Raw genomic sequence first — 27,114 nt, 5'->3', positions numbered from 1 at the left:
AATAAAATCTCGCTCTGGGTTCCTGCTTCTAGCTTCCATTACACCACGACACGCACCACCACCAGTTAGTAAACGGTGTCGGTTTAAAGGCTTTTGACCACCTAACTATAGTGTCATGAAAATAAGCAAAAAATTATTTACAGTAATATAATATATCAACTGTATCTTCAAGGTTCATTCATTCGGAAATTGACAAAAGAAGAAAAGACGAGCGAAACCTAAGGGACGTCGACAACCCGGCAAACAAAGAGATCCCTTCTCGGCGACAACATTTTTCCTCAATATTCTTTAGTTATGAGTCATGTGGCCGTCGAAAATTTACACGGTCTAGAACAGCAGGTGGGTTTTCTGTATTTCTTTTTTTATTTGTGTTCATGTCTATAACACGTCGGAATGAGTAGAACGAGTCTGAAAATGCAGTCGTGGATACCAAGTTAGCTGATTAGCTTGCTCGCTAGCTACGTTAGCTGTAACTGCGTGTGTTGTCTAATCTCTGGGTAAAATGGAGGCCGGTGGGTGATAATGGTTGGTGACGATGCTTCACGTTCAACAATGCAGTATTTCTCACAATTGGGTTGATCCTTAACTATACCTCTAAGACATGCAATCTAACCCCTATGTTCAATGTTGGTGACATAAAATAATAAAAAAAATAATCTTGCATTTATTCACTTGAGCTGTTAGCCTGCTTGCTAGTTTGGCCTCTCGTTAGCGTTAGGTACGTACGCTAACATGAAAGCTAGCTGGCAACATTTTCTTCTGCGTCACTGTCACATTGTTTTATTCCCGAATGAGCAAAGCGTGTTTATGCTTTGCACAGTTGCTGGCTAGCAACGACTGCATTGTTTGGTTTTGTGTTGCGCTATAGATTTTGTTGCCATGTTAAAGAACCTGTCATTGTTAAGTCATCCAGTTGTTTTTGTCACCTGTAACGTTAGTCCAGCCGACAGTATCCAGGAAAACACCCATTAACGACCTCAATGATTTACAGATTTCTTGAGTCTATTTTGACCAAGTGTATTCTGGCTATGGTGTCAAGATGGACAAAAGTACTAGTTTTTTTTTTTGTACTTAGTTTTTCAAACGATGTTCTTTTAACCTGTCTAGGACACGGACCTCCCCCCAACATTCCGCTGAAAAGGCAGCACGGGAAATTCTAAAATATTTTTTTGAAATATGTAACTTTCACACATTAAGGGAATATATGAGCACACTCGTTCGGCTTGCCGAAGGCATGCGGAAGGCATAAGACACACACTTCTCAGCATCCCCACACACTTACCCAACACACACTTCTCACTAAGTCTGAACTGTATCACGGAACGCTACTAGTCCAATAACGTACACTATATGGCCAAAAGTATATGGACACCCAACATCTAATTTCAAAATCATAGGCATTAATATGGAGTTGGTCCCCCCTTTGCTGCTACAACAGCCTCCACTCTTCTGGGAAGGCTTTCCACTAGATGTTAGAACATAGCTGCAGGGACTTGCTTCCATTCAGCCACAAGCATTAGTGAGGTTGGGCACTGATGTTGGGTGATTAGGCCTGGATCGCAGTCGGCGTTCCAATTCATCCCAAAGAGTTGAGGTCGGGGCTCTGTGCAGGCCAGTCAAGTTCTTCCACACCGATCTCCACAAACCATTTATGTATGGACCTCGCTTTGTGCACGGGGGCATTGTCATGCTGAAATAGGAAAGGGCCTTCCCCAAACTGTTGCCACAAAGCACAGAATCATCTAAAATGTAATTGTATGCTGTAGCGTTAAGATCTCCCTTCACTGGAAATAAGGGGCCTAGCCCAAACAGTGAAAAACAGCCCCAGACCATTATTCCTCCTCCACCAAGTCTTGGTTGGCACTATGCTTTCAGGCAGGTAGTGTTCTCCTGGTATCTACCAAACCCAGATTTGTCCATCGGACAGCCAGATGGTGAAACATGATTAATCAAACCAAACCACTGCTCGAGAGTCCAAAGGAGGCAAGCTCTACACCACTCCAGCCAATGCGTTGCGCATGGGGATCTTAGGCTTGTGTGCGGCTGCTCGGCCATGGAAACCCTTTTCATGAACCTCCCGACTAACCGTACTTGTGCTGATGCCGTACTGACCATACTTGTGCTGGGCAACAAAACTAGACAGGGGAGTTCCCTGCTTCACATATGTATAATGGGGGAAACACTGTAGTATAAGGGATATTCATGTCTTTCTGCTTTCTGGAGATCAACAGTTTGTCACTTTATTTGGATAGTGTGACCATCTGTTGATATGCAACTGCTGGTGTGGGTTAGGATAAGTGTTAGGGTTAGTTGAAATGTTACTGTAGAGCATCTATAGATGGAGTGTTACCCAGTTTTTGTCACCCTTTGTCTTGTGGCTTACTGTCCTATATGCATGTTTAGAATTACATTTATCCGTAAGTGTTTACCGTAGTACTTAACTGTATGTTTTAATTTTCTATTTCAGCTTGCTGTCCTAGGCTTGAGCAATGCTGATGGGCAGGGTGGAGGCACTGGCAGTAAGTGATCTCTACTCTTTGAGCCAAAGGACATCTAGGTTGTGTTATGGTGATCCTTTTCTTTTATGATCACTTGGTCTGAAGCAGCCCTCACTCTTATCCTTTCCTTCAGGGCCATTGGGTGGTTCAAGGACTGAATATAACCCTCTCCGCAGGTGGCCTTTTTAATGGATAATTCATACCCCAAAGTCAAAAACTTGTCAGGTGTTTTCAGACCTTAGAAGTGGCCTGAAGTCGAGCTGAGTTAGTGTTCTGCAGGAAACTGCAGATAAATTATTGGTGCTGTCCAATAGAGGTCGACCGATTATGATTTTTCAACGACGCCGATACTGATTATTGGAGGACCAAAAATGCCGATACCGATTAATCTGGCAATTTTTTTATTTTATTTATTTGTAATAATGACAATTACAACTACCGAATGAAAACTTATTTTAACTAAATATAATGCATCAATAAAATCAATTTAGCCTCAAGTAAATAATGAAACATGTTCAATTTGGTTTAAATAATGCAAAAACAAAGTGTTGGAGAAGAAAGTAAAAGTGCAATATGTGCTATGTCAGAAAGCTAACTTTTCAGTTCCTTGCTCAGAACATGAGAACATATGAAAGCTGGTGGTTCCTTTTAACATGAGTCTTCAATATTCCCAGGTAAGAAGTTTTAGGTTGTAGTTATTATAGGACTATTTCCCTCTACCATTTGTATTTCATTAACCTTTGACTATTGGATGTTCTTATAGACACTTTAGAATTGCCAGTGTATCAGTATAGCTTCCATCCCTCTCCTCGCTCCTCCCTAGGGTCGAACCAGCAACACAACGACAACAGCCACCATCGAAGCAGCGTTACCCATGCAGAGCAAGGGGAACAACTGCTAGAAGGCTCAGAGCGATTGACGTTTGAAACGCTATTAGCGCGCGCTAACTAGCCAGCCATTTTACTTTGGTTACACCAGCCTCATCTAGGGAGTTGATAGGCTTGAAGTCATAAACAGTGCAGTGCTTGACGCACAACAAAGAGCTGCTGGCAAACCGCACGAAAGTGCTGTTTGAATGAATGTTTACGTGCCTGCTTCTGCCTACCACCGCTCAGTCAGATACTTAGATACTTGTATGCTCAGTCAGATTATATGCAACGCAGGACACACTAGATAATATCTAGTAATATCATCAACCATGTTTATTTATTTTTTATTTTACCTTTATTTAACTAGGCAAGTCAGTTAAGAACAAATTATTATTTTCAATGACGGCCTAGGAACAGTGTAGTTAACTAGTGATTATGATTGTTTTTTATAACATAAGTTTAATGCTAGCTAGCAACTTACCTTGGCTTACTGCATTCGTGTAACAGTCAGTCTCCTTGTGGAGTGCAACGAGAGAGAGGCAGGTCGTTATTGTGTTGGACTAGTTAACTGTAAGTTTGCAAGATTGGATCCCCCGAGCTGACACGGTAAAAATCTGTCTTTCTGCCCCTGAACAAGGCAATTAACCCACTGTTCCTAGGCCGTCATTGAAAATAGGAATGTGTTCTTAACTGACTTGCCTAGTTAAATAAAGGTATAATTATTATATATTTTTTAATCGGCGCCCAAAAATACCGATTCCCGATTGTTATGAAAACTTCGGCCATTCCGATTAATCGGTCGACCTCTACTGTCCAATCAAAGGCCCACGAAACATCCCATTCCTGACAACCCTGGCCTTTGTGGGAAAGAAACTAGAGTAGGGAGCTTTAAACTATTGGGACTGACTCACATTTCCATCAGTGTATTACTAGGTTCATTTAGGTATAAGATGCCATCAAGTGATTTTAATTTCACTTATTTGTTTTTAGCCAATTCATGCTCTTATCATTTATGAAATCGCATAAACGCCATTTAAGTTTTCAGTTTCCTCATTTGGGATACAAGACAGTTTTCCAATTTGTTTGTTTAATCAAACAGGCCAGATAGGCTACCTAATCCCTATTAAATGAATCCCTATTAAATTAAAGGGATTGAGACATCCCTAGAATAAGACTAGGAACCCATTAGACCTTTGACGTGTTTGTGTACAGTACTGCCCTTGTGTTCACAAGTCTGTCTCTCTAGGGACCTGTTACATTCCACCTCATTTACGGAACCAAGAGGCTTCCAAAAATGGTAAGTGTCGTCCCCCCATCAACAGTACCACCTCTATGAGGTATGCCAGTTGGACACCGTAAAAATGCCCTGGCCCCCTAGTGGTCAAGAATGCCATAATGCATTGTAGTGGCCCATAATAAACATTTCACAAAATTGATTGAGCTAGCAACAATGTTGTGAAATTCCCTTAACCCCCCCCAGACAATTAGCTTTAGTTTTATCTTGACAATTTCTTCTCGCTGGGCTGGGACAAGGTCAGCTAGAGGGTGACCTGACTGTATTGATTTTCTCCACTAGTTGGAAACAGTGGCGTAAAGGTTGCGTTAGAATCCCCATCTTATATAGCCAGCCGCTTGTTTTTCTCATCCCAAAAGACACTACAGGAAGACGGACACAAAACCGTGCATATCCAATGTCCTGGAGTCCATTTTGTGACATCATCTGGGAACTGCGTTGACAAACCATCAACCACTCCATTTCCCTGCTCTTACTGGTCAACATTCGCAGTACATCGGCAGCATGTTTTCATCATGAAGCCCCCTGCCCCCCATGACGCTTTTTTGTTTTTTTTTGCAGCAGTTGCTTTCTCTAGACCGAGCACCTTGTCAATGGCACCAGGAAGCTGTAAGTCCCTTTACAGTCCGCTCTTTGGCTGAGGGAAGCTCTGGCGTTTTTTATTTTAAATGTTGTCTTTATTTTATTCTGCATGTTTTAATTAAATTGCCTACCAGAACAGTGGTATCACTCAATTCGATTAGAAAACAAGGCCACGTGCATTTAGACAAGGGGACTGGAGGCTCTCAAATTACATCTTTAAAACCACATTCCCATGGGTGAAATGAAGACATGACTGGCTTTTTCCTGCATTAAGGGTGTTGGCATCCGCTTACATGCTTACATTTTGTTCAAACAAAAAACAGCCTCCATTAGTTATCATTCCAACATACTGCTTAATTGCAACGTATCTATTTGTGTGTGGAATTGAAAGTGGTAGGTATTAGCAAATTAATGCTGCTTGCATAACAAATGTTCCTTAATTGGGACCCTAGTTAATGAGCCAAATTATTGACTTGTGTATACTGTTTTGTATGGCTTGTGCATTGTTTACTGGGAAAATAAGCCAGGTACTTTTTAATTGAAGTATTTCCCTTTTCAGAGGCATCCATGAGGTAACAAGTGGTGGGTATCTGGGATGTTAAAGCCAAAGGAACCAAGAAGGGCGTGGTTCCATTGTGCCCCTAACTCCTACTAGCTCTAAAGGACCTCAACACATTTCTTACAGCCATCCAGGTCGTTCTAATCTGTTAACATAGAAAGGCTAAGCGGAAGTAGTTAGAGGCTGAAATGGAACTAGGCCTACTTGGTCCAAATCTCTCTTCCTATAGGGTCCATTACTGCCTACCACCGTTGTGCCCTTGAGCAAGGCACTACCTCTAAGTGCTCTAGGGGTGCTGCTCTGCCGCTGCCCCTGTGTTGCTCCCAGCCTGTGGTGTCTGTGAGATTGGGTACTGTGACAGCAACAACTAAATAATTATCTGTGCAAATGGACCAATAAACAAAGTTGTATTGACTGCGTGTGAAGAGGAAACCCTCTTGTACTATGGGAGTCACCATGTCTCCCCTCTATTTCCTTTCTGTTTTTACCCAAGATACGCCTGGCGGTTGGGACGGCGGACGCAACAATGGCTTCGTGCAGAATGGTTACCACGACAACCGCATGAATGGGGGCAACAGGTACAACAGTGGCCCGCCTCGCATGGAGAGGGGCAGGGGGGGTGGAGGTTTCCGCGGCGGAAGGGGCGGGTCCTACAACCCGGTACAGCCTATGCAGAATGCCGGCATGTTTGGCGTCTACGACAACAAAGATGGCGGCGGCTGGAACACAACTAAAGATGCCTACACCAGCTTCGGTGCACGTCCCGACAGGGGAAAGTCTGCTTTTTTCAACAACGGCGGGAGTGCACCCCGAGGAAGGTGAGAAGACTAGAGAATTCACTCCCAAGCCCTTAGCCAGCAGTTTTCAGGTTCCTCTGAGTTCTGTACCATGAGGCAACTCGTTAGCAAGCTAGCTTTCCTGACCCCTGTGGTTATGTTATGCTTGACAGTTACCAGCGTGGAGGGTTTGGAGGCAGTGGAAACAGCCGCTGGGTGGAGGAGTCCAGGGATGACGAGGACTGGTCCAAACCCACTCAGGCCAATGAGCGCCTGGAACAGTGAGTAGTAACCTAACCTACCCCCCTTTCTGCATACTAATGATATTTCAATAATGAGGAGTTACCAATGTCATTTTACAATACATCACTATCCGCTGTCCCTTATCAATATCCCCTCTCGTTAAAATGGTCACATAGACCTTTCTCTGTCACTTTCCTGACCTGTGTTTCTGCTTCTCCCCAGGGAGCTGTTCGCTGGTGGCAACACAGGGATTAACTTTGACAATTACGACGACATTCCCGTTGAGGCCACTGGCCAAAACTGCCCCCATCACATTGACAGCGTGAGTCCCTAAGTATTCTAGCCAAATAACCCTGTCTCAGATCCATCCTCATGTCCTATTAGTCAGCATTTTGTTAGTATTCTTCAAAACCAGAAGTGTTTCCCATGGGTTCTACTGAGCAGCTTGTGGTGCTGTTGATCCCCCTGCACATATCCTCCCCCCTTCCCTCTGAAACAGAGTTGCGTGAAAGCTGTTTGGTGTTCATTTGAGTGACTGGTTTGTCTTCATATTTCAGTTCCAAGACGTGGAGATGGGAGAGATCATCATGAGTAACATTGCCCTGACCCGCTACACTCGGCCCACTCCGGTCCAGAAGTACGCCATTCCAATCATCAAGAACAAGAGGGACCTGATGGCCTGCGCCCAGACAGGTTAGAACCAGAGTGAACTAGAACCACTTCAAATTGGATTGGTCTGGAGAGCTATATGCAGATATGACTTACGACAACTGTATTGTACTGTAGTTGATTTAAGTATAGGTATATGACTAATATAAACTGTGGTCTCTCAGGTTCTGGTAAGACTGCTGCGTTCCTGTTGCCTGTACTGAGTCAGATCTACACTGAAGGCCCAGGAGAAGCCCTCGCTGCCCAGAAGTCTGGAGGCCAGGACAATGGAAAGTATGGTCGCCGTAAGCAGTACCCCCTCGCTCTGGTCCTGGCCCCCACCAGAGAACTGGCCCTGCAGATCTACGAAGAGGCCAGAAAGGTAAGCAACTGCCCTCCTCTCACCTGGGATGTTATTGCGGGTGCAGCAAAATGCTTGACACACCCACGCAATGCGACCACACACACAGAGGGGACAGACATCCCATCAGCATCAATACCAGCTAGGTCGGTAGTGGTCTGCCAGTGGGCCTCTATCTCTTTGTCTCTGTTTTTGTGTTGACGGCCAACCAGCCAAGGTTGGTATTAGGGAACTGCAGTGTAACACACAATCATTGTTTGTGCTCTCCTTTCTCTCTCCTCTCTTGTCCCTTTCCCTGCCTTCTCTCTCTGTACCCCGTATTCCCCCTCTCCCTTCTCTCTCCATCTCTGTACCCTGTATTCACCCTCTTCCACCCCTCTCTCCTGCTGTAGTTTGCATACCGGTCCCGTGTGCGTCCTTGTGTGGTGTACGGAGGGGCTGACATTGGCCAGCAGATCAGAGACCTGGAGCGAGGCTGTCACCTGCTGGTGGCTACACCTGGACGCCTGGTGGACATGATGGAGAGGGGCAAGATCGGCCTCGACTACTGCAAGTGAGTAGACTTCCAACATGCTGGACTGCTGGCAGACTGAGCTGTCTGAGATATAACTTCTGGTTCTTGACTTCATTGCTTTTGAAAGGTGTAGACAAGTTACAAAGCCCCAGGGCCCAGTCACTAGGCACTTTACCTAGATGAATAACCTAAGCCCTATTCGTATTGGGTTAGTTTTACTGGGGGAGATGTGGTGATTTGTTCACATAATTCCCATCTGTGATTTAAGTCCTGTCCAAATCTTCCATGTCCGTTTTTAAGTAGCAGGAGCGTAGTAAATCCAGCTGGGAAAACCTAGCATTTTTCGAGTATCTCCAAAGTCCTCTGATAATACTAGTCATGTGCGACTCGATATCCCTGTCTTTTGAGAGAAATGTCTTGAGTTTGACAGGCGTTGCTCATGGTTTGAGCAAGAAACAATTACTGATTTAGATGGGTTTTTAAGTGTATGTATGAAGGGCCTACATGTACCAACTTTCAGTGAATGCTTTTGTTTATACGTTTTGTGGCAATTAATTGAATATTGTTTTTTGTGCATATTTAATCTAACACTTGCTGTTAATAGATCGCAAAGCAGCATTACAACGTAGCTAAACTTTTGTAAATGACAACTTCCCTTTCTCATCCATAGCCGAAAAATGCATCGCAAGTCTGCTATTTAGCTCGCATCTGTGGACTGGGGGCCTTTTAAGGACGTTTTCTACTGCAGAACGCTAAAATACCCTTATGATTGTACTTCCTCAATCCAAAGCTGGCTTGGTATAGTTTAGGAACTTGGGAGCTAAGCTTTAGTTATCAGTGTAGCCTGTTGTCACCTGGACATGTTGAAATATATCTTCACACCTAGAATAAAAACCTCCAGGCTTCTGTCATAACTGTCGATTTATTGAGTAGGAAAATAATTAATTGCGGGGCAGTTTGGGGAAATAAACTTAACCCATCTGAATCGTCCTCTGGAATAAGACATTCTGGGGTAATAATTACATAACCAATGTTCTCTAGTAATACTAGTGCTGTGCAAATGGAGCTCTAGATGAATTGCGTACATGTGGGCAATATGATTCATTCCACCTAGTCCATCAGAGTGCAAGCAAGAGCTGAGACCATATTGCGTAGCCCAGCTCTAAATCTCCTGATGCAGCTTATCAGACTATTGATTAGTTGAATTGGCCTGCTGGACAGGAAAGGAATACTACATACCCATGCGACTATGATGGGAAAACAGGTCTACAGCCAATCCCTGACCCTGTCTCTCTGTTAGTTACCTGGTGCTGGATGAGGCTGACCGGATGTTGGACATGGGTTTTGAGCCCCAGATCAGACGCATCGTGGAGCAGGACACCATGCCCCCTAAAGGCATCCGTCAGACCATGATGTTCAGCGCTACCTTCCCCAAGGAGATCCAGGTACTCACACCCACATGGTGTTCAACTCCGTTTCCTAAAGAGATCATGGTACATGGACAATCATTCTTACACTCCAGTCCCCACAATTGCTTATGTATTTGTCAAAAGTATTGTGCTTAATGAGGAAAGAAGGTGTTATTTGCCATATGTCCTCTCTTTGGCGTATTAACCCACCTTTCCACACACATAATAAACTGTCCTCCATGTTGGCTCCACAACAATAACACAAACCCCTCGGTCAGATCCTGGCGCGTGACTTCCTGGAGGAGTACATCTTCCTGGCGGTGGGACGTGTGGGCTCCACCTCTGAGAACATCACCCAGAAGGTGGTGTGGGTGGAGGACGGTGACAAGAGGTCCTTCCTCCTGGACTTGCTCAATGCTACAGGTAACTTACCTGTCGCTGGCTCAACCCCCCCCCCCCCCCCCCCCCCCCCCCCCTCCCCCTCTCCTGTCCCTGTGTGTTACTTACTGGAACTTTTACTTGTAGTGCAGGGTTTCTCAAAGCTCATCCTGGGGACTCGCTCACTGTGTTCTGGATTTTACTCCAATTGAGCAACAATTGTATATACATTGATATGTGGTTGGTAAGGGCATTGAGTTATCTGAAGGAAGCTTTGATTGGTTGAAATTAAAACCTGTGTGGACAGTGGGTGTTTGAGGACTGGAGTTGAGAAACCCTGTGTTTGAATAGCCCCTTGGTGTCTTATGAATATGTTGACTTGATCAGTTGGGCTAGGTGGAATCTGCAACGGCATGATTTCCCAACATCAGCTGTCTTTATTCAAATCTAACTAAATCCTGAAGCTAATCATTGATTGAATATGCAGACATGTCTTTGATAGGACATCTTCCCAGCAGATTCCACCTGCTCCTAACACTAGGCTAGTTCCTGATTTTAAAGCTTGTCAGATGTAAGCTATAGATCTTAGAAGATGGGTAACCATTCAGCTGTGAGTGTCTAGTATTGATTGCATTAGGTATTCTGTTCTTTCAGATGGTCATAAGCCTGGGTTGTGTTCAGTGGGCAGTTTTTGTGTGTTGAACGTGACCCAGTGTTGGTAGTGTCATAGGGTCAGATGTGAGGTGAAGACTTGTACTCTAGCTTAGGTATGTTGGCTATCATAAACTGACCCTGCCTAGTATTCCCAACCCCCAGTTACTCCTATGCAGAGCCATGTACACACAGAGTTCAGGAAACCATCCTCCATGTTGGCACCAAATGTTCCTCAAGAATAACATTCTAATAATGAGGTCGTATTGGAACTTGTTGGTACCATTAACCTCTCTGGGATAGGGGGATGCAAATGTCCCACTTGGCCAATTGCCAGGGAAAATGCAGAGCGCCAGATTCAAATAAAATACTATAAAATTCAAACCTTCATTAAATCACATATGCAAGATGGCAAATTAAAGCTACACTCGATGTGAATCCAGCCAAGGTCAGATTTCAAAAAGGCTTTTCGGCGAAAGCATAAGAAGCTATTATCTGATGATAGCACAGCAGTAAACAAAGAGTAGCATATTTCAACCCTGCAGGCGCTACACAAAACGCAGAAATAAAATATAAAACATGCCTTACCTTTGACGAGCTTCTTTTGTTGGCACTCCAATATGTCCCATAAACATCACAAATGGTTATTTTGTTCGATTAATTCCGTCCATATATATCCAAAATGTCCATTTATTTGGCGCGTTTGATCCAGAAAAAAACTACTTCCAATCTGCGCAAAGTCACCACAAAATATTTCAAAAGTTACCTGTAAACTTTGCCAAACATTTCAAAATACTTTTGTAATACAACTTTAGGTATTTTTAAACGTTAATAATCGATCAAATTGAAGACGGGTGTATCTGTTTTCAATAGAGGACGAGAGGAAACTAACGCTACTTTTCAAGTCTTGGCCAACTCAACAGCGTTACCCTTTTCCTGGATGGCCGTACTTCTTCATTGCACAAAGGAATAACCTCAACCAAATTCCAAAGACTGGTGACATCCAGTGGAAGCGGTAGGAACTGAAAACAAGTGCCTAAAAATATAGTTTCCCAATGAGAACTCACTGAACAGACAGACCTAAAAAAAAATTGAAATCTGAGCGGTTAGTCCTCAGGGTTTTGCCTGCTTACATAAGTTCTGTTATACTTAGACATGATTCAAACAGTTTTAGAAACTTCTGTGTTTTCTATCCAAATATACTAATAATATGCATATCTTATATTCTTGGCATGAGTAGCAGAAAATTGAAATTGGGCACGCTATTTATCCAAAAGGGAAAATGCTGCCCCCTATACCGTAAGAAGTTAATGGCGGCCATTGGGTTTTCTGATCTCTGTTGGCTAGCCTCCCCCTTTTAATGTCACTTATGAACTGTTGAAACTGCAATGAGTTTATCATCGGGTTTGGTTTTATCCAAAGTCATTCCCAGCGAAGTTCAGGACAATGCAGGTGAAAACATAGAGAAACCTGGTAAGTAGGAATTTATTATTACTAAAGTGGATGTAGAAGCTTGTATCTCATTTCATATTTCAGTTTATTGATTTATTGCTTGGCCTGTATTGGTTACCCATAGTAGTCATCCATTTGTGTCCAGATGAGAAGGTCCCGCTGGTTCTGATCAGCCATCTAGTGTGGTTGTCATTGTGAGGTCATTCACTGTTTTGAAGGGTGTTGTCTCCTTTGTGTGGGGGGGGGGGGTGGGTGTTGATTTGTTTAGCCCACATCCTGCTTGCTACTGCAACCGTTTGCCATTTCCTTCACGTATGCTTTTGTTATGATGGCCACGGCAGCTTGCAAAACGTTCACTGCAGGTAGGAAAATCAATAACATGATCCACTATTCTACCAGACGGAGAAACATGTTCAAACATATCTCATCTGAATGGGCTGTAACATTTTAAACATTTTGAAGAAGCCCTCTGGTCATCATGCATCACAACTCACTGTAGAGTAGCCCGACACAGCTTTAGATATGCAGCTTTTCTTTGCCAGAGCCGCCATTTCTTAGCAACACTATGGATGTTTCTCCTCTCCTACTCCCACAGGGGGTAGTGGGTAGATGCTGTTTCCATACCTGTAATGTCTCCCCTGGGGCTCGTTTAGGAGGGTACTGAGCAAGCGCTGAACGTTGTAGATAGAAATGCCACGAATAGACCTGACGCTAAGCCTCCCATATCAGAAACTGAGGCCATGTCTGTTATACAGAATCTATTTCTATCTGAACATTTTTAAGCAGTGACTCACCGGTCATCCTTCTCCTCCCCAGGTAAGAACTCTCTGACGCTGGTGTTTGTGGAAACCAAGAAGGGAGCGGATGCCCTGGAGGACTTCCTGTACCGTGAGGGTTACGCCTGCACCAGTATCCATGGCGACCGCTCCCAGAGGGACCGAGAGGAGGCTCTGCACCAGTTCCGCTCGGGACGCTGCCCCATCCTGGTCGCCACGGCGGTGAGTCTGCAAGCTGACATTTTGGTTTGAATTCTACAGCTCTGTGACAGGTAAAATATATTGGTTGACAAATGATAAAGCCAAACACACTAGGTCTTTGTTCAATACTGTTCAAGGCCTGGTGTTTGTTTTGCAATATGGTTGCATGTTGGGGTCATTTAAAAAGGGAGCTAACATGCTTCTGTTCCAACAAGGCGGCCAATAGTTGAATTCGGTCTCTTGTACCAGGTGGCTGCCCGTGGCCTGGACATCTCCAATGTCAAGCACGTCATCAACTTTGACCTGCCCAGCGATATAGAGGAGTACGTCCACCGTATTGGCCGTACTGGACGTGTAGGCAATCTGGGTAAGCCTCTACAACATTCAAGAACTCTCAACTCGTCACTCAACGACACGTAATGCACATTTTCTTTTTTCCCCCGATAACTATTTGACTGTAACATGGTGAACCCTCTCCTCTCCCAGGTCTGGCCACGTCGTTCTTCAACGATAAGAACGGCAACATCACCAAGGACCTTCTAGACATCCTAGTGGAGGCCAAACAGGAAGTACCCTCCTGGCTGGAGAGCCTGGCCTATGAACACCAGCACAAGAGCAACACCCGCGGACGCTCCAAGAGGTACACACACATCACATGCTTACACGCACACACACTCCTACATAAAGGAGCAGAAGTACAAGGGTTTAGAGACGTATCACTCTCTTAATCACTGACTCATTCTCTCTGTTTAGGTTCACCTCTGGTGGCTTCGGAGCCAGGGACTACCGTCAGACCAGTGGCGGCGGCAGCACTGGAGGGTTCGGGGGTCGTGGTGGACGCCAGCCCGGTGGACATGGAGGAAACCGTGGATTCGGTGGCGGCGGTAAATATCAGTTAAAACCTCACACTGGAGCAACATTTGGGTATACATATTACTGTTGGCCTATCCCACAATTATTAGGACACAAGTCCAAGAGTTAGTGTTTATTTCCAACCATGCTCCACACAGTCCTAATTCTCCTAACACTGTCCTGACCCCCCCCCCCCCCCCCACATAACAGGTGGTTTTGGAGGCAACTTCTACACCAGTGACGGCTATGGAGGAAACTACTCTCATCAGGGGGGAGTGGACTGGTGGGGCAACTAAACATCCCTCCAACCCTATCCCCATCTACCTACACACACCCCCCCCCCCCCCCCATCGCAGTGGGTCGCGCCACGCCAAACTCACTGATAAGGAAACCACATGTGTAACCTAAGCCAGACTATATAAACCCCTGTGTAGCTTCCAAACAGACTGCAGTACATTACCAGCTGTGATTCTCTGACCGCTTATCCAAAAAATGGAGCTGAGAGACGGGGGACCGAGTGGACAGCTGACCAAGAGGAAAGCTGGAGCCACTGAGCGATTCCTAAAGAAACATGGCACCGCCAGGCTCTGGAATCATCGTGTGGCCGCCCGTAGTGACTATAGCGTATTTAGGATCTTGGGACTTGCAGTTCTTTTTTTTTCTTTCACGACAACTGCTTTTTCTTTCTTTGTAACAAAACAAACTGAGGATCATTTGTTTGTAAATGTACTGTGCCTTTAACAATTAGATTGTTTTATCTGTATTTTCTTTTAAGTGTCATAACTGGCTAAAACCTGGCCAACGAACTAAATTATATATTTTTTGTTTTGGGGTTTAAATGTGGTTTTGTTATTTTATTCGGAAGGAAAGCAAAATAAGCTTGAACTAAATATCCAACCTTGGCAAACACTGAGATGACATGACTTTTGAGTGAGTCATTTGTCCATTTGAGCTTCAAATTTGTCACAGGGTAATCTGATGGCTCTGATAGCTCCGACCGCATGTTGCAGCCATCCTATGAGAATTCCGCTATAGGTTTTCAAACCCTTGTGTGACGAAAGTGCACTTCAAGGAAAAAAAGAGTTCAAAATATTTTTCGCTCACTCTATCCTGGAGAGGAATATGGTAGTCTTCACTAAACGAGCCATTCCAGTTGTACGATTTTAAAATTGAATATTTAAATGGTATGTTCATACATACAAGCTATTTGAGCAAGTCGATGCTCTAAGTTCAGTTCCCCACTTACAAATTGTCTTGGCATTGTGGCACCTAGTGAAGCAACTTCTTCTAGCTGCCTGGTGGGTGAATTTAGTTTTTGATTGAGCTTTTTTACTTAAACATTTTGAAGGATGGAAATGGACAAATATCCATCCTTCTGAGAGAATGTTTCTTAAAATTGTCAATTCTAAAACAGCACTTGCCATATAGAAAGTGAAGTTCGAATGGTTGCCATAGGACCACACAGTAACCTGGGTGGCTTTGCTTTTTGTCAAGGCCATCCTGGGATGAAATACGCATGCAAGTGTTGTTGTTTTTTGGTCAAGGAGTTTAAAAAAAATGCAAAAGGAAATTCTGCAGCAGGCTTTTATTTCATTACAAAATGTTGTTCTCTTACACCTTTAATTTAGTTCTCTTTTTCAAGCTGCGTTCGAATCCGAAGGACATTCTCGGGTTAACTATTTAAAGACACAAGCTCTTCCTCCTCAGAGAGCGTAGGAAGGTCAGAAGTTAAGGGTCAGCAATGTACAGACGAGCAAACTGAATTGCACACGTAGCAAAGGGTGATGGGAAGTGCAGTTTATTTACCAGTGCACCATTTTAAGAGGCAATGGGGTTTTCCTGTGTATGCTGGCTGGTGAATCTAGCCCACGCGACCCGGCCAAAGACGGGGGTGCTTTAACTATCCTTCATTCTGACACAGAACCAATGCAGCTATTCTTCCCTTTGTAGGGTTGGGCCGCCTTGATGTATTATGTAAAACCACTGGCCAGTTTACTACTATAGCTGGCATCCAGGCTTCCTCCTTATATAGGAGGGAGGCCCAACGTTGGCTAGAAAATGGCATTTTAAGTGCAATAGGTATATATTCTCAGTGTGTCTGTCGTGCCTTGACATTTTGAATTAATAAGTGGTTATGAAGCAGATGCACTGACAGTATTGTGTTAATTTAAGATTGAATGGTGCTACCTAAGTTAGGTCTAGGCCCCTTTGTGATGTTACTTAACAGCCATCAAGTTTTCAAAAAAAAAACATTTTATTGCACATCTAGTGTTTTATATAAATGTCTTGAGTGTGTGTCCTTAAAGCTTCCGAATTTTGTGTGTGAGGAGATTGTGAAAAACGCAGCTTGTTTACGAAAGGGGAAGGGTTATCACTATTTAAACCAGGATTTATTTGGGACCAGGTGTTAGTTCAGTAGCAGTCTGAGAATTGAGCTATTTGCACACAGATTACTAGATTCTACTTTTGCTGCTAGTTTGTGTAATTTATTAAGCATTTTTGAGAAATATTTATTTTTATAAGCCTAAAGTGATAGTTTAAGGAACTTGACCAAAAGACAGTACAAAAACACTGGCACTTGAATGTTGAATGTCACCGGTATGCGTGGAAATTTATATTTTTCGGGGTAGTGTGAGCTTTTTAATGTCAGTCATATTGGACTCAAATCAAAATCCACACCTGTTACTTCTAGTAGTACTGGCCACACCGTCTAATCAACCTTAACGTTTAATTGGCGAACAAAATTTGAAACAAACAACCAATGCCAAGGTTTGGATAAAAGTGATAACATTTTCTAAAAAATATTGTACCAGTGCAAGAAGTGTCCAGATTCTCTCCAATTCAATTTGCTTTTCCTTGTTTTTGAGGGTTTTCTTCCCTCCCCCAGCAAATGTCTGGCACATGGCAATCTTAAAGAAAACATGTGGCTCTGCTCTGTTGTTGTATTTGCATATTTGGGCCTCCGTGTGTGTTCTGTGGAGTGTGTGTGTGTGGTGAGTCTTACAGTAACATTGGCTGACTGAGTCTGAAAAGTAAAGGTTTGGATGAAACGTATGAATGGAAATGTGAAGCTGCAGAGAGGAGAGGTTGGAGAGCTTTCGGCTGGCCAGACACTCCCCTGAATGCCATTGAGTCGCCCACTAGTTTGTATTTGCTTTATGTACTAGTTTAGAGGCTGTGCACTGCACGAGAAAACACCTGTGCATTTATTGTATGATTTTACCAAAATTAAAAGTTTTGACTTGCAAATACTTAACCAACTTTTGTATTTTATCTTTGCATATCATGTGTCCGGAGTTTAACATTCAAGCCTGCGCTATGAATTTATTTATTGACTGATAAATATATTCCATTCCACCTTCATTAGTAAAACATTTACAAAAATAAGTGTTCCTTTGCACACCCACAGTGATTGAGATGCTGGTTTGACTATTGGAGGTCAACAACCCTAAGTAAGATTAATCAATTGAACCAGATGTGTTAATACAGGGCTGGAACAAAAGTCAGCACACCCTGTAGCTCTCCAGGAACAGGGTTGGTGACCACGAATACAGGAAGAGTATCTATGTGCTTATTGGTCTCTGGTATCGGGCTCAAAGGTAATTGGTTGGTCTTCTGGTTTGACATCTGGCCAGAAGTCTGGATTCTCTTGGTACCATTTGACTGAAAAACAAATGAAGGAGAGGATACTTTAGAGAGTCCCCCCTTGTGCTAAAATATATGAAAGTCAATCTAAGGAATTCATAGAGTAATGTGTTCATGTACTGTACCTGTCCTTCTGATGCCCTCTGCCCATGACACTGCAGGCTTCCAGCCCAGCCTCCACAGCTTCTCACAGTTCACAGGGTACCTCAGGTCAACCACTGGCCTTGGGTGGGTGAGAGGTTCAACAATGTCAGTGTCTTTAGGAGCCAATCACACAGCTTGCCTTTCTCACACTGGTTTCCATGGCAAAGACATGCTCAAAGTGTTTAGTGTGATCCCCTTATACTTCACTCACCGGTCAGGCACAAACTCCAGCCAGTCGTCCAGTTCTGCATCAGGTACATGCCTGACCTGTAACACACACTATTAGCAGCTGTCTTTCAGTGGCTCAGTAAAGAGGACTACAGAGTGACCAGACACACACTTCATCCACCATCTTGATAAATTATCTGGCTAGTTGAATGATGGGTATCTTAAAATCTTGATATGTTCTCTGGCTAGTTGAATGATGGATAAGTTCTCTGGTTAGTTGAATGATGGGTTTCCTACCATCTTGATAAGTTCTCTGGCTAGTTGAATGATGGATATCTCGAAGTCGGTCCCGATGTTGTAGGTTTCTCCCACCGCCCCCCTCTCCAGGATGGTGTGGAATGCTTCAATGGCATCATCCACGTACAGGAAGTGGCGAGATTGGGGGCTGGTCCCTTGGATGGTACTGTGGCAGAGAGGAGCATGGGATATGTAGGCTTTATTTGAAACAATAACATATGAAGTAAAAGATGCCCAGTCTGGGATGATGTCAGTGCTCTCTTAAAGTTGAAGTATTTACCATTTTTTGTTCAGCTGAAGGAAGGACACGAATTTTGGAATGACCTGGGGGTAAAAAAAAAAGAAGTTTGTTGAGACATCTTAAAAGACCAGACACACAACAGAAATATATAGAACTGTGGTTCACAGCCAGGGGTACTAGGACCACTAGGGGTACTTGAGAAGACTCATGAAACCATAGGGTTACTGGTAAAATGCACACTAGAGGGTACTCCGGGCAGAGCAAAATTCAGTTGGTGGTACAGTAATGGAAAAGGTTGGGAACCACTGATATAGAATATAGATACTATATTGACCTTCTCCAAGTACTGTCTGGGTCCATATATATTATTGCTCCTTGTTATTATAACAGGAAACTGAAAGAGAAAGCCAAATATTAATACAAAATAATACAAAAATGTGTACATTCCTCACAGAAAAACTTGGTTATAACTGTGGTATGTCTGTTGACAGTATTTACTACCTTGTGCCTCTCCCTGTAGGACAATACAAGACACTCAGCAGCTGCTTTAGACACAGAGTATGGGTTGTTGGGTCTTCTTGGGCTGGTTTCATCTAATTCCTGCATGGGGGTAAAAAGACCGTTTTTAACACCGGGGACTGACGTACTGCAGACAAAGAACCTTAAAAAGTGGCAAAAGAAGTGGAGAAGTGGCACCCAAAAACTTGGAGTTCAAATGTAAATGTGGCATACACCTTACAACAAGTTGAGTGGACTGACCTTATACAGACTCTCTCCATACACCTTACAACAAGTTGAGTGGACTGACCTTATACAGACTCTCTCCATACACCTTACAACAAGTTGAGTGGACTGACCTTATACAGACTCTCTCCATACACCTTACAACAAGTTGAGTGGACTGACCTTATACAGACTCTCTCCATACACCTTACAACAAGTTGAGTGGACTGACCTTATACAGACTCTCTCCATACACCTTACAACAAGTTGAGTGGACTGACCTTATACAGACTCTCTCCATACACCTTACAACAAGTTGAGTGGACTGACCTTATACAGACTCTCTCCATACACCTTACAACAAGTTGAGTGGACTGACCTTATACAGACTCTCTCCATACACCTTACAACAAGTTGAGTGGACTGACCTTATACAGACTCTCTCCATACACCTTACAACAAGTTGAGTGGACTGACCTTATACAGACTCTCTCCATACACCTTACAACAAGTTGAGTGGACTGACCTTATACAGACTCTCTCCATACACCTTACAACAAGTTGAGTGGACTGACCTTATACAGACTCTCTCCATACACCTTACAACAAGTTGAGTGGACTGACCTTATACAGACTCTTTCCATACACCTTACAACAAGTTGAGTGGACTGACCTTATACAGACTCTCTCCATACACCTTACAACAAGTTGAGTGGACTGACCTTATACAGACTCTCTCCATACACCTTACAACAAGTTGAGTGGACTGACCTTATACAGACTTTCTCCATACACCTTACAACAAGTTGAGTGGACTGACCTTATACAGACTCTCTCCATACACCTTACAACAAGTTGAGTGGACTGACCTTATACAGACTCTCTCCATACACCTTACAACAAGTTGAGTGGACTGACCTTATACAGACTCTCTCCATACACCTTACAACAAGTTGAGTGGACTGACCTTATACAGACTCTCTCCATACACCTTACAACAAGTTGAGTGGACTGACCTTATACAGACTCTCTCCATACACCTTACAACAAGTTGAGTGGACTGACCTTATACAGACTCTCTCCATACACCTTACAACAAGTTGTGATATTTATGTCAGGATATCAGTGAAAATGATATGAGTGGACTGACCTTATACAGACTCTCCATACACCTTACAAAAAGTTGTGATATTTATGTCAGGATATCAGTGAAAATGATATGAGTGGACTGACCTTATACAGACTCTCTCCATACACCTTACAAAAAGTTGTGATATTTATGTCAGGATATCAGTGAAAATTATATGAGTGGACTGACCTTATACAGACTCTCTCCATACACCTTACAACAAGTTATGATATTTATGTCAGGATAACAGTGAAAATTATATGAGTGGACTGACCTTATACAGACTCTCTCCATACACCTCATCTGTACTAATGTAAATAAACTTCTCCACCTTGGCCTCAAAAGCTTCTTTCAGTAGCACCCTTGTCCCCTCCACGTTCACCATGTGGTATCTGGACGGCCATACGAAGGATGTCTCTGAAAAAGGGGCACAGAAACATATGGATGAATGTCTTGCTCTATGGGTCACTGAGTGTTGTCAACAATGCCTTTGATTGTTTTGGCATGGTAACAACACAATCTAAACAGTAAAACGTCATTTCTTACCAACATGTGTTTGAGCCGCAAAGTGAAAGACAATGTCGATGCTTTCTGTTGCAAAGATGTGGTTTACCAAGTGTGGATTGCATATATCCCCCTGTTAAAGAAAAGGGACAAACCATGACACATATTCAAGCTAACAGCCTTTATGATTTAAAAAAAAATATATATATATATTTTTACAATAAACACAAACATACATAGACAAAAACAATAAACAACTTAACATTCATACATTTCCAAACATTAATCACACCATACGTACTCAGACCCAAATGTTCCCACCGTAACCACACAATATATTGCTTGTATCGCTTTTAAGACTGCCCCATATGACTTCAAATGGTCTTCTTTTGTTTCTGTCCTAGACAGATTTTTTTTCAATGTTTAAATAATAAAGCATTTGATTCTTTCATTCTCTTAACGTTGGAGTATCATTATACTGGCAGTATTTAAGTAATAGTTTATTCAATATAATTGCCCAACCCATTCGGTATCTGACCACACTCCTATATGCCATGTCTTGAAATATGCAGAAAGACGGATTAAAAGTAAATTTACATTGTACAACTTCTGACAACTATCTTTCCAACTCCACCCATAACTTTTGGACCATAGCACTCCCAGAAGGCATGAATTATTGAGTCATTGTTAGTTCTACACTTAAGACATAACTCTGCCGTTGTGCTGTAGAATTTGTGAATTTTGTCTCGTATAATACATTGTATACATTAGTTTATACTGGATTAAGCATATACTGTCATTAACTGTAATTTTGTTCATTATGTTTTTCTAAGACATTGTTAGTTCATTAGGCTTTTTTTGTGCAAGGTTTTGTATATACACTGCTCAAAAAAATAAAGGGAACACTTAAACAACACAATGTAACTCCAAGTCAATCACACTTCTGTGAAATCAAACTGTCCACTTAGGAAGCAACACTGATTGACAATACATTTCACATGCTGTTGTGCAAATGGAATAGACAACAAGGGGAAATTATAGGCAATTAGCAAGACACCCCCAATAAAGGAGTGGTTCTACAGACCACTTCTCAGTTCCTATGCTTCCTGGCTGATGTTTTGGTCACTTTTGAATGCTGGCGGTGCTTTCACTCTAGTGGTAGCATGAGACGGAGTCTACAACCCACACAAGTGGCTCAGGTAGTGCAGCTCATCCAGGATGGCACATCAATGCGAGCTGTGGCAAGAAGGTTTGCTGTGTCTGTCAGTGTAGTGTCAAGAGCATGGAGGCGCTACCAGGAGACAGGCCAGTACATCAGGAGACGTGGAGGAGGATGTAGGAGGGCAACAACCCAGCAGCAGGACCGCTACCTCCGCCTTTGTGCAAGGAGGAGCAGGAGGAGCACTGCCAGAGCCCTGCAAAGTGACCTCCAGCAGGCCACAAATGTGCATGTGTCTGCTCAAACGGTCAGAAACAGACTCCATGAGGGTGGTATGAGGGTCCGACGTCCACCGGTGGGGGTTGTGCTTACAGCCCAACACCGTGCAGGACGTTTGGCATTTGCCAGAGAACACCAAGATTGGCAAATTCGCCACTGGCGCCCTGTGCCCTTCACAGATGAAAGCAGGTTCACACTGAGCACATGTGACAGACGTGACAGAGTCTGGAGACGCCGTGGAGAACGTTCTGCTGCCTGCAACATCCTCCAGCATGACCGGTTTGGCGGTGGGTCAGTCATGGTGTGGGGTGGCATTTCTTTGGGGGGCCGCACAGCCCTCCATGTGCTTGCCAGAGGTAGCCTGACTGCCATTAGGTAGCGAGATGAGATCCTCAGACCTCTTGTGAGACCATATGCTGGTGCGGTTGGCCCTGGGTTCCTCCTAATGCAAGACAATGCTAGACCTCATGTGGCTGGAGTGTGTCAGCAGTTCCTGCAAGAGGAAGGCATTGATGCTATGGACTGGCCCGCCCGTTCCCCAGACCTTAATCCAATTGAGCAAATCTGAGACATCATGTCTCGCTCCATCCACCAACGCCACGTTGCACCACAGACTGTCCAGGAGTTGGTGGATGCTTCAGTCCAGGTCTGGGAGGAGATCCCTCAAGAGACTATCCGCCACCTCATCAGGAGTATGCCCAGGCGTTGTAGGGAGGTCATACAGGCACGTGGAGGCCACACACACTACCGAGCCTCATTTTGACTTGTTTTAAGGACATTACATCAAAGTTGGATCAGCCTGTAGTGTGGTTTTCCACTTTAATTTTGAGTGTGACTCCAAATCCAGACCTCCATGGGTTGATAAATTTGATTTCCATTGATCATTTTTGTGTGATTTTGTTGTCAGCACATTCAACTATGTAAAGAAAAAAGTATTTAATAAGAATATTTCATTCATTCAGATCTAGGATGTGTTATTTTAGTGTTCCCTTTATGTTTTTGAGCAGTGTATTATCTTTCATATGAGTATCTTTTCCTGACTCAAATAGGATTCCCTCAACATTGCTCTGATGTCCAAAAGCTTTCAGGTCAAAATTTCGAGATATAAAACCTTTAAGTTGCATTTATTTGAAATTGTCTACATTGGTCTGTCCAAAATGTATTTTTAATTCTGTCATGGAAATAATTGTATTTCCTATTCCCGTGTAATTTATGGTTTCTATGCCTTCAATTTTCCATGTGGGCCAATTTATCAGTGAACTCTGAAAAGCTATCCAAGGATTGTTCCAGAAGGAGTGAAATTGGTTCTTGTAGAATAAGTTTCATTTTCTTCCATGGTGTTAGTGTTGTTAACTATGAAGTTGTTCATGTTCTTAGCTCCATCCTTTGAAAACAGACACGTAAAGAAAATTCTGAGGAAGAGCATGCGCATCTTCAATATGTACCCATTGTTCCTCTTTACTGTGTTTAATAACATGTTGCAAGTAAAAGCCTTGGGTGGCGAGTTGATACCATTCCAAATCTGGAAAGTTAAAAAACACCCTCAGACTTAGGAAGACGTTAAACTATCATTTTTATTCAGTGGTAATTGCCCATATGAAGTGTGTTATGGCCGAGTATACATTTGTAAATAATGTCTTTGGTGGGTTAATTGGTATATAACTGAAAATACACAGAACAAAAATATATGTATGTAAAATGTTGGTCCCATGTTCCATGAGCTGAAATAAAAGATCAGAAAAATTATCCATACCCACAAAAAGATGTTCTCTCGAATGTTGTGCACACATTTGTTTACATCCCTGTTAGTGAGCATTTCTCCTTTGTCAAGATAATCCACCTGACATGTGTGACATATAAAGAAGCTGATTAAACAGCATGTCATTACACAGGTGCACCTTGTGCTGGAGACAATTAAAGGCCACTCTAAATTGTGCAGTTTTGTCACACAACACAATTCCACAGATGTTGAGGGAGAGTGCAATTGGCAGGCTGACTGCAGGACTGTCCACCAGAGCTGTTGCCAGATAATTGAATTTTCATTTCTCTACCGTAAGCCGCCTCCAATGTTGTTTTAGAGAATTTGTCAGTACGTCCAACTGGCCTCAACTACTGACCACATGTATGGAGTCGTATGGGTGAGTGGTTTGCTGATGTCAACGTTGTGAACAGAGTGTTCCATGGGTGGCGGTGGGGTTATGGTATGGGCATAAACTCCGAATAACGAACACAATAGCATTTTATTAATGGAAATTTTAATGCACAGAGATACCATGACAAGATCTTGAGGCCCATTGTGCCATTCATCCGACGCCATCACCTCATATTTCAGTAGGATCATTTTGATTTTATTTGTACCTTTATTTAACTAGGCAAGTCAGTTAGGAACAAATTCTTATGTACAATAACGGCCTACCCCGGCCAAACCCGGACGACGCTGGGCAAATTGTGTGCCATCCTATGGGACTCCCAAATCACGGTCAGATGTGATACAGCCTGGATTCGAACATGGATTCAACATTCCACAGGCCAAAATCAACAGCCTGATCAACTCTTTGTGAAGATGTGTCATGCTGCATGAGGCAAATGGTGGTCACAGCAGATACTAACTGGTTTTCTGATCCACACCCCTACCTTTTTTTAAGGCATCTGTGACCAACAGATCTGTACTCCCAGTCATGTGAAATCCATAAGATTCGGGTCTAATGAATTAATTTCAATTGACTGATTTCCTTACATGAACTCTAACTCAGCAAAATCTTAGAAATTGTTGCATGTTGCGTTCATATTTTTGTTCAGTAAAATATAAAACTTTGGGAGCTATGCCATTCCAAAGAGGTTAATCTAACTAAGATTTATGGTGAGATTGTTCAATTTAATTAGATATGCTTTCATGTTGTTGAGTAATGGGATAAAGTTAACTTTATATATTTGTTGTTTGTTGTCACCTAAGTATTTCATCTTTTTTATGGTCCACAAAGGATTGCTGTAGTTCATGAGTTATTACTTTTATAATTGCCATTATTTCAGTTTTTTTCAATGTTCATTTCATATCCTGAGATTTTTGAGTATATTTTGAACAAGGGGGACATTGAGTTTAAAATATTAGTCAGGTATATCAGATGATCGTTGGCAAATTAGTATATATTCATGTTTATCAATACCTGTTACATTTGAGTCCTGTCTAATTATTTCTGCAAAAGGTTCAATTGCCAGTGCAAACAGGAGGGGAGAGAGGACATCCCTGTCTCGTGACACTGGCACTCCATACACAGTGATGTTACATAACAGCAGGACTTGGCAGTTCTCTCACCCTGATAAAGGTGTAGTTCTCATTCTCCTCTACAGACTCCAGGTTCCTGAGATTGGAACAGTAGTCCAGCTGTACGGGACCAGGAAAAGTTACACAGTCACTCCCAGGAAATGATGACAACTTGGAATTCTGCAGTCACATAATGTGGTAGTTAGGGTGTATGGGAAATAAGCTTCACATCATTTTTTTCCCCACATACACCGGATATGTGCAGTGAAATGTGTTGTCAAATCAAATCTTATTGGTCACATACACATATTTTGCAGATGTGATTGCGGGTGTAGCGAAATGCTTGTTCCAACAGTGCAGTAATATCTAACAATACACACAAGTCTAGAAAAAGTAGAAGAATGGTATTAAGAAATATAGAAATATTAGGACGAGCAATGTCGGAGTACGGAGTATAAATATATGGACAGATGGACTACTGTAATTATGGACAGTATATGGATAGAATATGTAGTATATCTGAAGAATACGTAGGATAGAATAGTTTATGTACAGCAATAGTTGAATAGGATAGACCTTGACTATAATACAGTATATACATATGAAATGGGTAAAACAGAATGTAAACATTATTAAAGTGACCAGTGTTCCATGTCTATGTTGCACCTTGGCGGCAAAGGGAACAAGAGGCCCCAGCTTGAACAGGGCTTGAATCTGTCTTACAGGAAAGCACATTTAGCTCCTACTCACATTGTCAAAGTTGATGATACGCCAATCTGGGTGCCTGTTGACTAGGGAGCAGACAAAATGGGACCCACTGTATTGGGAAAGAGTTATAGATGAAACATGTATAGTATGCAATGAAATCTCATATTTGACATACATTGTAGATTCAACTTGCTTGTTTTCTGTAGTTTAAGTCTTTGTCAGAACACTACTGATTGTCATTATGATGATGATGATTTGCTAACTGTTACTTACATGAAACCTGCCCCTCCAGTCACCAGGACCGTTTTGACAAAGTCCATCCTCGCACAACCTGTTGATGTCTCCTCACAACTCTTCTCCTGGATCTTCAGTTTTCATTGAAGCCCAAAGGCGCTTGCCTAGTGACATAAGTTATGCCTACCTTAGCTAGCTAACTAGCTTACCTGTGCTGGAGTGTCTTATTGTTGAGTAAACAAGAGATAATCTCATAAACTATAGGCAGGAACTGATTTTAAATGATTGAGGCCATTCTAAAGCGAAGCACATCGACAACACGTTAACGAACAGCTAGATTACATTACTCAGATGTTTGTGTTGTCACCAGTTCATGTCAGAAGCAGTTGATACAGTAGAAACCAACATCAGCAAAATGTAATGTGCAACTTTTGCGACAGTCTTTTGTCGCTTTATGGCAATGTTGACACGTATCAGAGGCCTGCGTTGAGTTGGGCCGTTTTAGTGCCCACCCTTTTATCGCTCTCTGATTGGCTTGCAGCTTTGACGTGGGTAGAC

The 27,114-nt window shown here is 42.8% G+C and overlaps 2 protein-coding genes across 11 annotated transcripts; one reads left to right on the top strand and one right to left on the bottom strand.

Annotated features, from left to right (window-relative positions):
- On the top strand, positions 1-17,319 carry LOC139412908 (ATP-dependent RNA helicase DDX3X-like). Of its 9 annotated transcripts, none has more exons than XM_071159757.1 (18): positions 12-339; positions 2,468-2,519; positions 4,614-4,664; positions 5,223-5,270; positions 6,296-6,620; positions 6,752-6,859; positions 7,044-7,143; positions 7,379-7,514; positions 7,655-7,851; positions 8,223-8,383; positions 9,645-9,789; positions 10,032-10,176; positions 12,205-12,255; positions 13,051-13,232; positions 13,461-13,578; positions 13,698-13,851; positions 13,965-14,095; positions 14,274-17,319. In XM_071159757.1, exons 1-18 carry the CDS (start codon positions 295-297, stop codon positions 14,357-14,359), a joined length of 2,235 nt encoding a protein of 744 aa, XP_071015858.1. In that variant the 5' UTR covers positions 12-294; the 3' UTR covers positions 14,360-17,319. The 9 variants fall into 9 exon arrangements, with proteins under 9 accessions (XP_071015863.1, XP_071015860.1, XP_071015858.1 ...); XM_071159756.1 differs by having other exon boundaries at positions 19-339; positions 5,220-5,270; XM_071159753.1 differs by having other exon boundaries at positions 19-339; positions 5,021-5,270.
- LOC139412909 (dTDP-D-glucose 4,6-dehydratase-like) lies at positions 15,634-27,049 on the bottom strand. Of its 2 annotated transcripts, none has more exons than XM_071159764.1 (12): positions 26,596-27,049; positions 26,365-26,431; positions 25,666-25,734; positions 20,957-21,047; positions 20,685-20,827; positions 19,060-19,158; positions 18,893-18,952; positions 18,598-18,641; positions 18,318-18,483; positions 18,064-18,119; positions 17,834-17,931; positions 15,634-17,726 (listed from the first exon to the last, which is right to left on the bottom strand). In XM_071159764.1, the coding sequence occupies exons 1-12, from the start codon at positions 26,640-26,642 to the stop codon at positions 17,635-17,637; spliced, it is 1,032 nt and encodes a 343-aa protein (XP_071015865.1). In that variant the 5' UTR covers positions 26,643-27,049; the 3' UTR covers positions 15,634-17,634. The 2 variants fall into 2 exon arrangements, with proteins under 2 accessions (XP_071015865.1, XP_071015864.1); XM_071159763.1 differs by having other exon boundaries at positions 17,361-17,726; positions 18,064-18,131; positions 26,596-26,981.
- Between the last annotated feature and the right edge of the window lie 65 nt (positions 27,050-27,114).

This window comes from Oncorhynchus clarkii, chromosome 7 (genome assembly GCF_045791955.1).
Source record: "Oncorhynchus clarkii lewisi isolate Uvic-CL-2024 chromosome 7, UVic_Ocla_1.0, whole genome shotgun sequence".
NCBI lineage: Eukaryota > Metazoa > Chordata > Actinopteri > Salmoniformes > Salmonidae > Oncorhynchus > Oncorhynchus clarkii.
Note: the sequence above shows the minus strand (reverse complement) of the source record. Positions and strands in the feature narration are given on the sequence as shown.

Excerpts from the sequence above, each read along its gene's own strand:
- LOC139412908 (XM_071159753.1), top strand. The coding sequence starts at position 2,490 with ATGCTGATGGGCAGGGTGGAGGCACTGGCA. Across the intron at positions 2,520-4,613 it reads GCAGGGTGGAGGCACTGGCA|GGACCTGTTACATTCCACCT; the intron begins GTAAGTGATCTC and ends CTGTCTCTCTAG. Across the intron at positions 8,384-9,644 it reads ATCGGCCTCGACTACTGCAA|TTACCTGGTGCTGGATGAGG; the intron begins GTGAGTAGACTT and ends TCTCTCTGTTAG.
- LOC139412909 (XM_071159763.1), bottom strand. The coding sequence starts at position 26,642 with ATGGACTTTGTCAAAACGGTCCTGGTGACTGGAGGGGCAGGTTTCAT. Across the intron at positions 21,048-25,665 it reads AGAACTACACCTTTATCAGG|GGGGATATATGCAATCCACA; the intron begins GTGAGAGAACTG and ends TTTCTTTAACAG. Across the intron at positions 20,828-20,956 it reads TGCGGCTCAAACACATGTTG|AGACATCCTTCGTATGGCCG; the intron begins GTAAGAAATGAC and ends CCCCTTTTTCAG.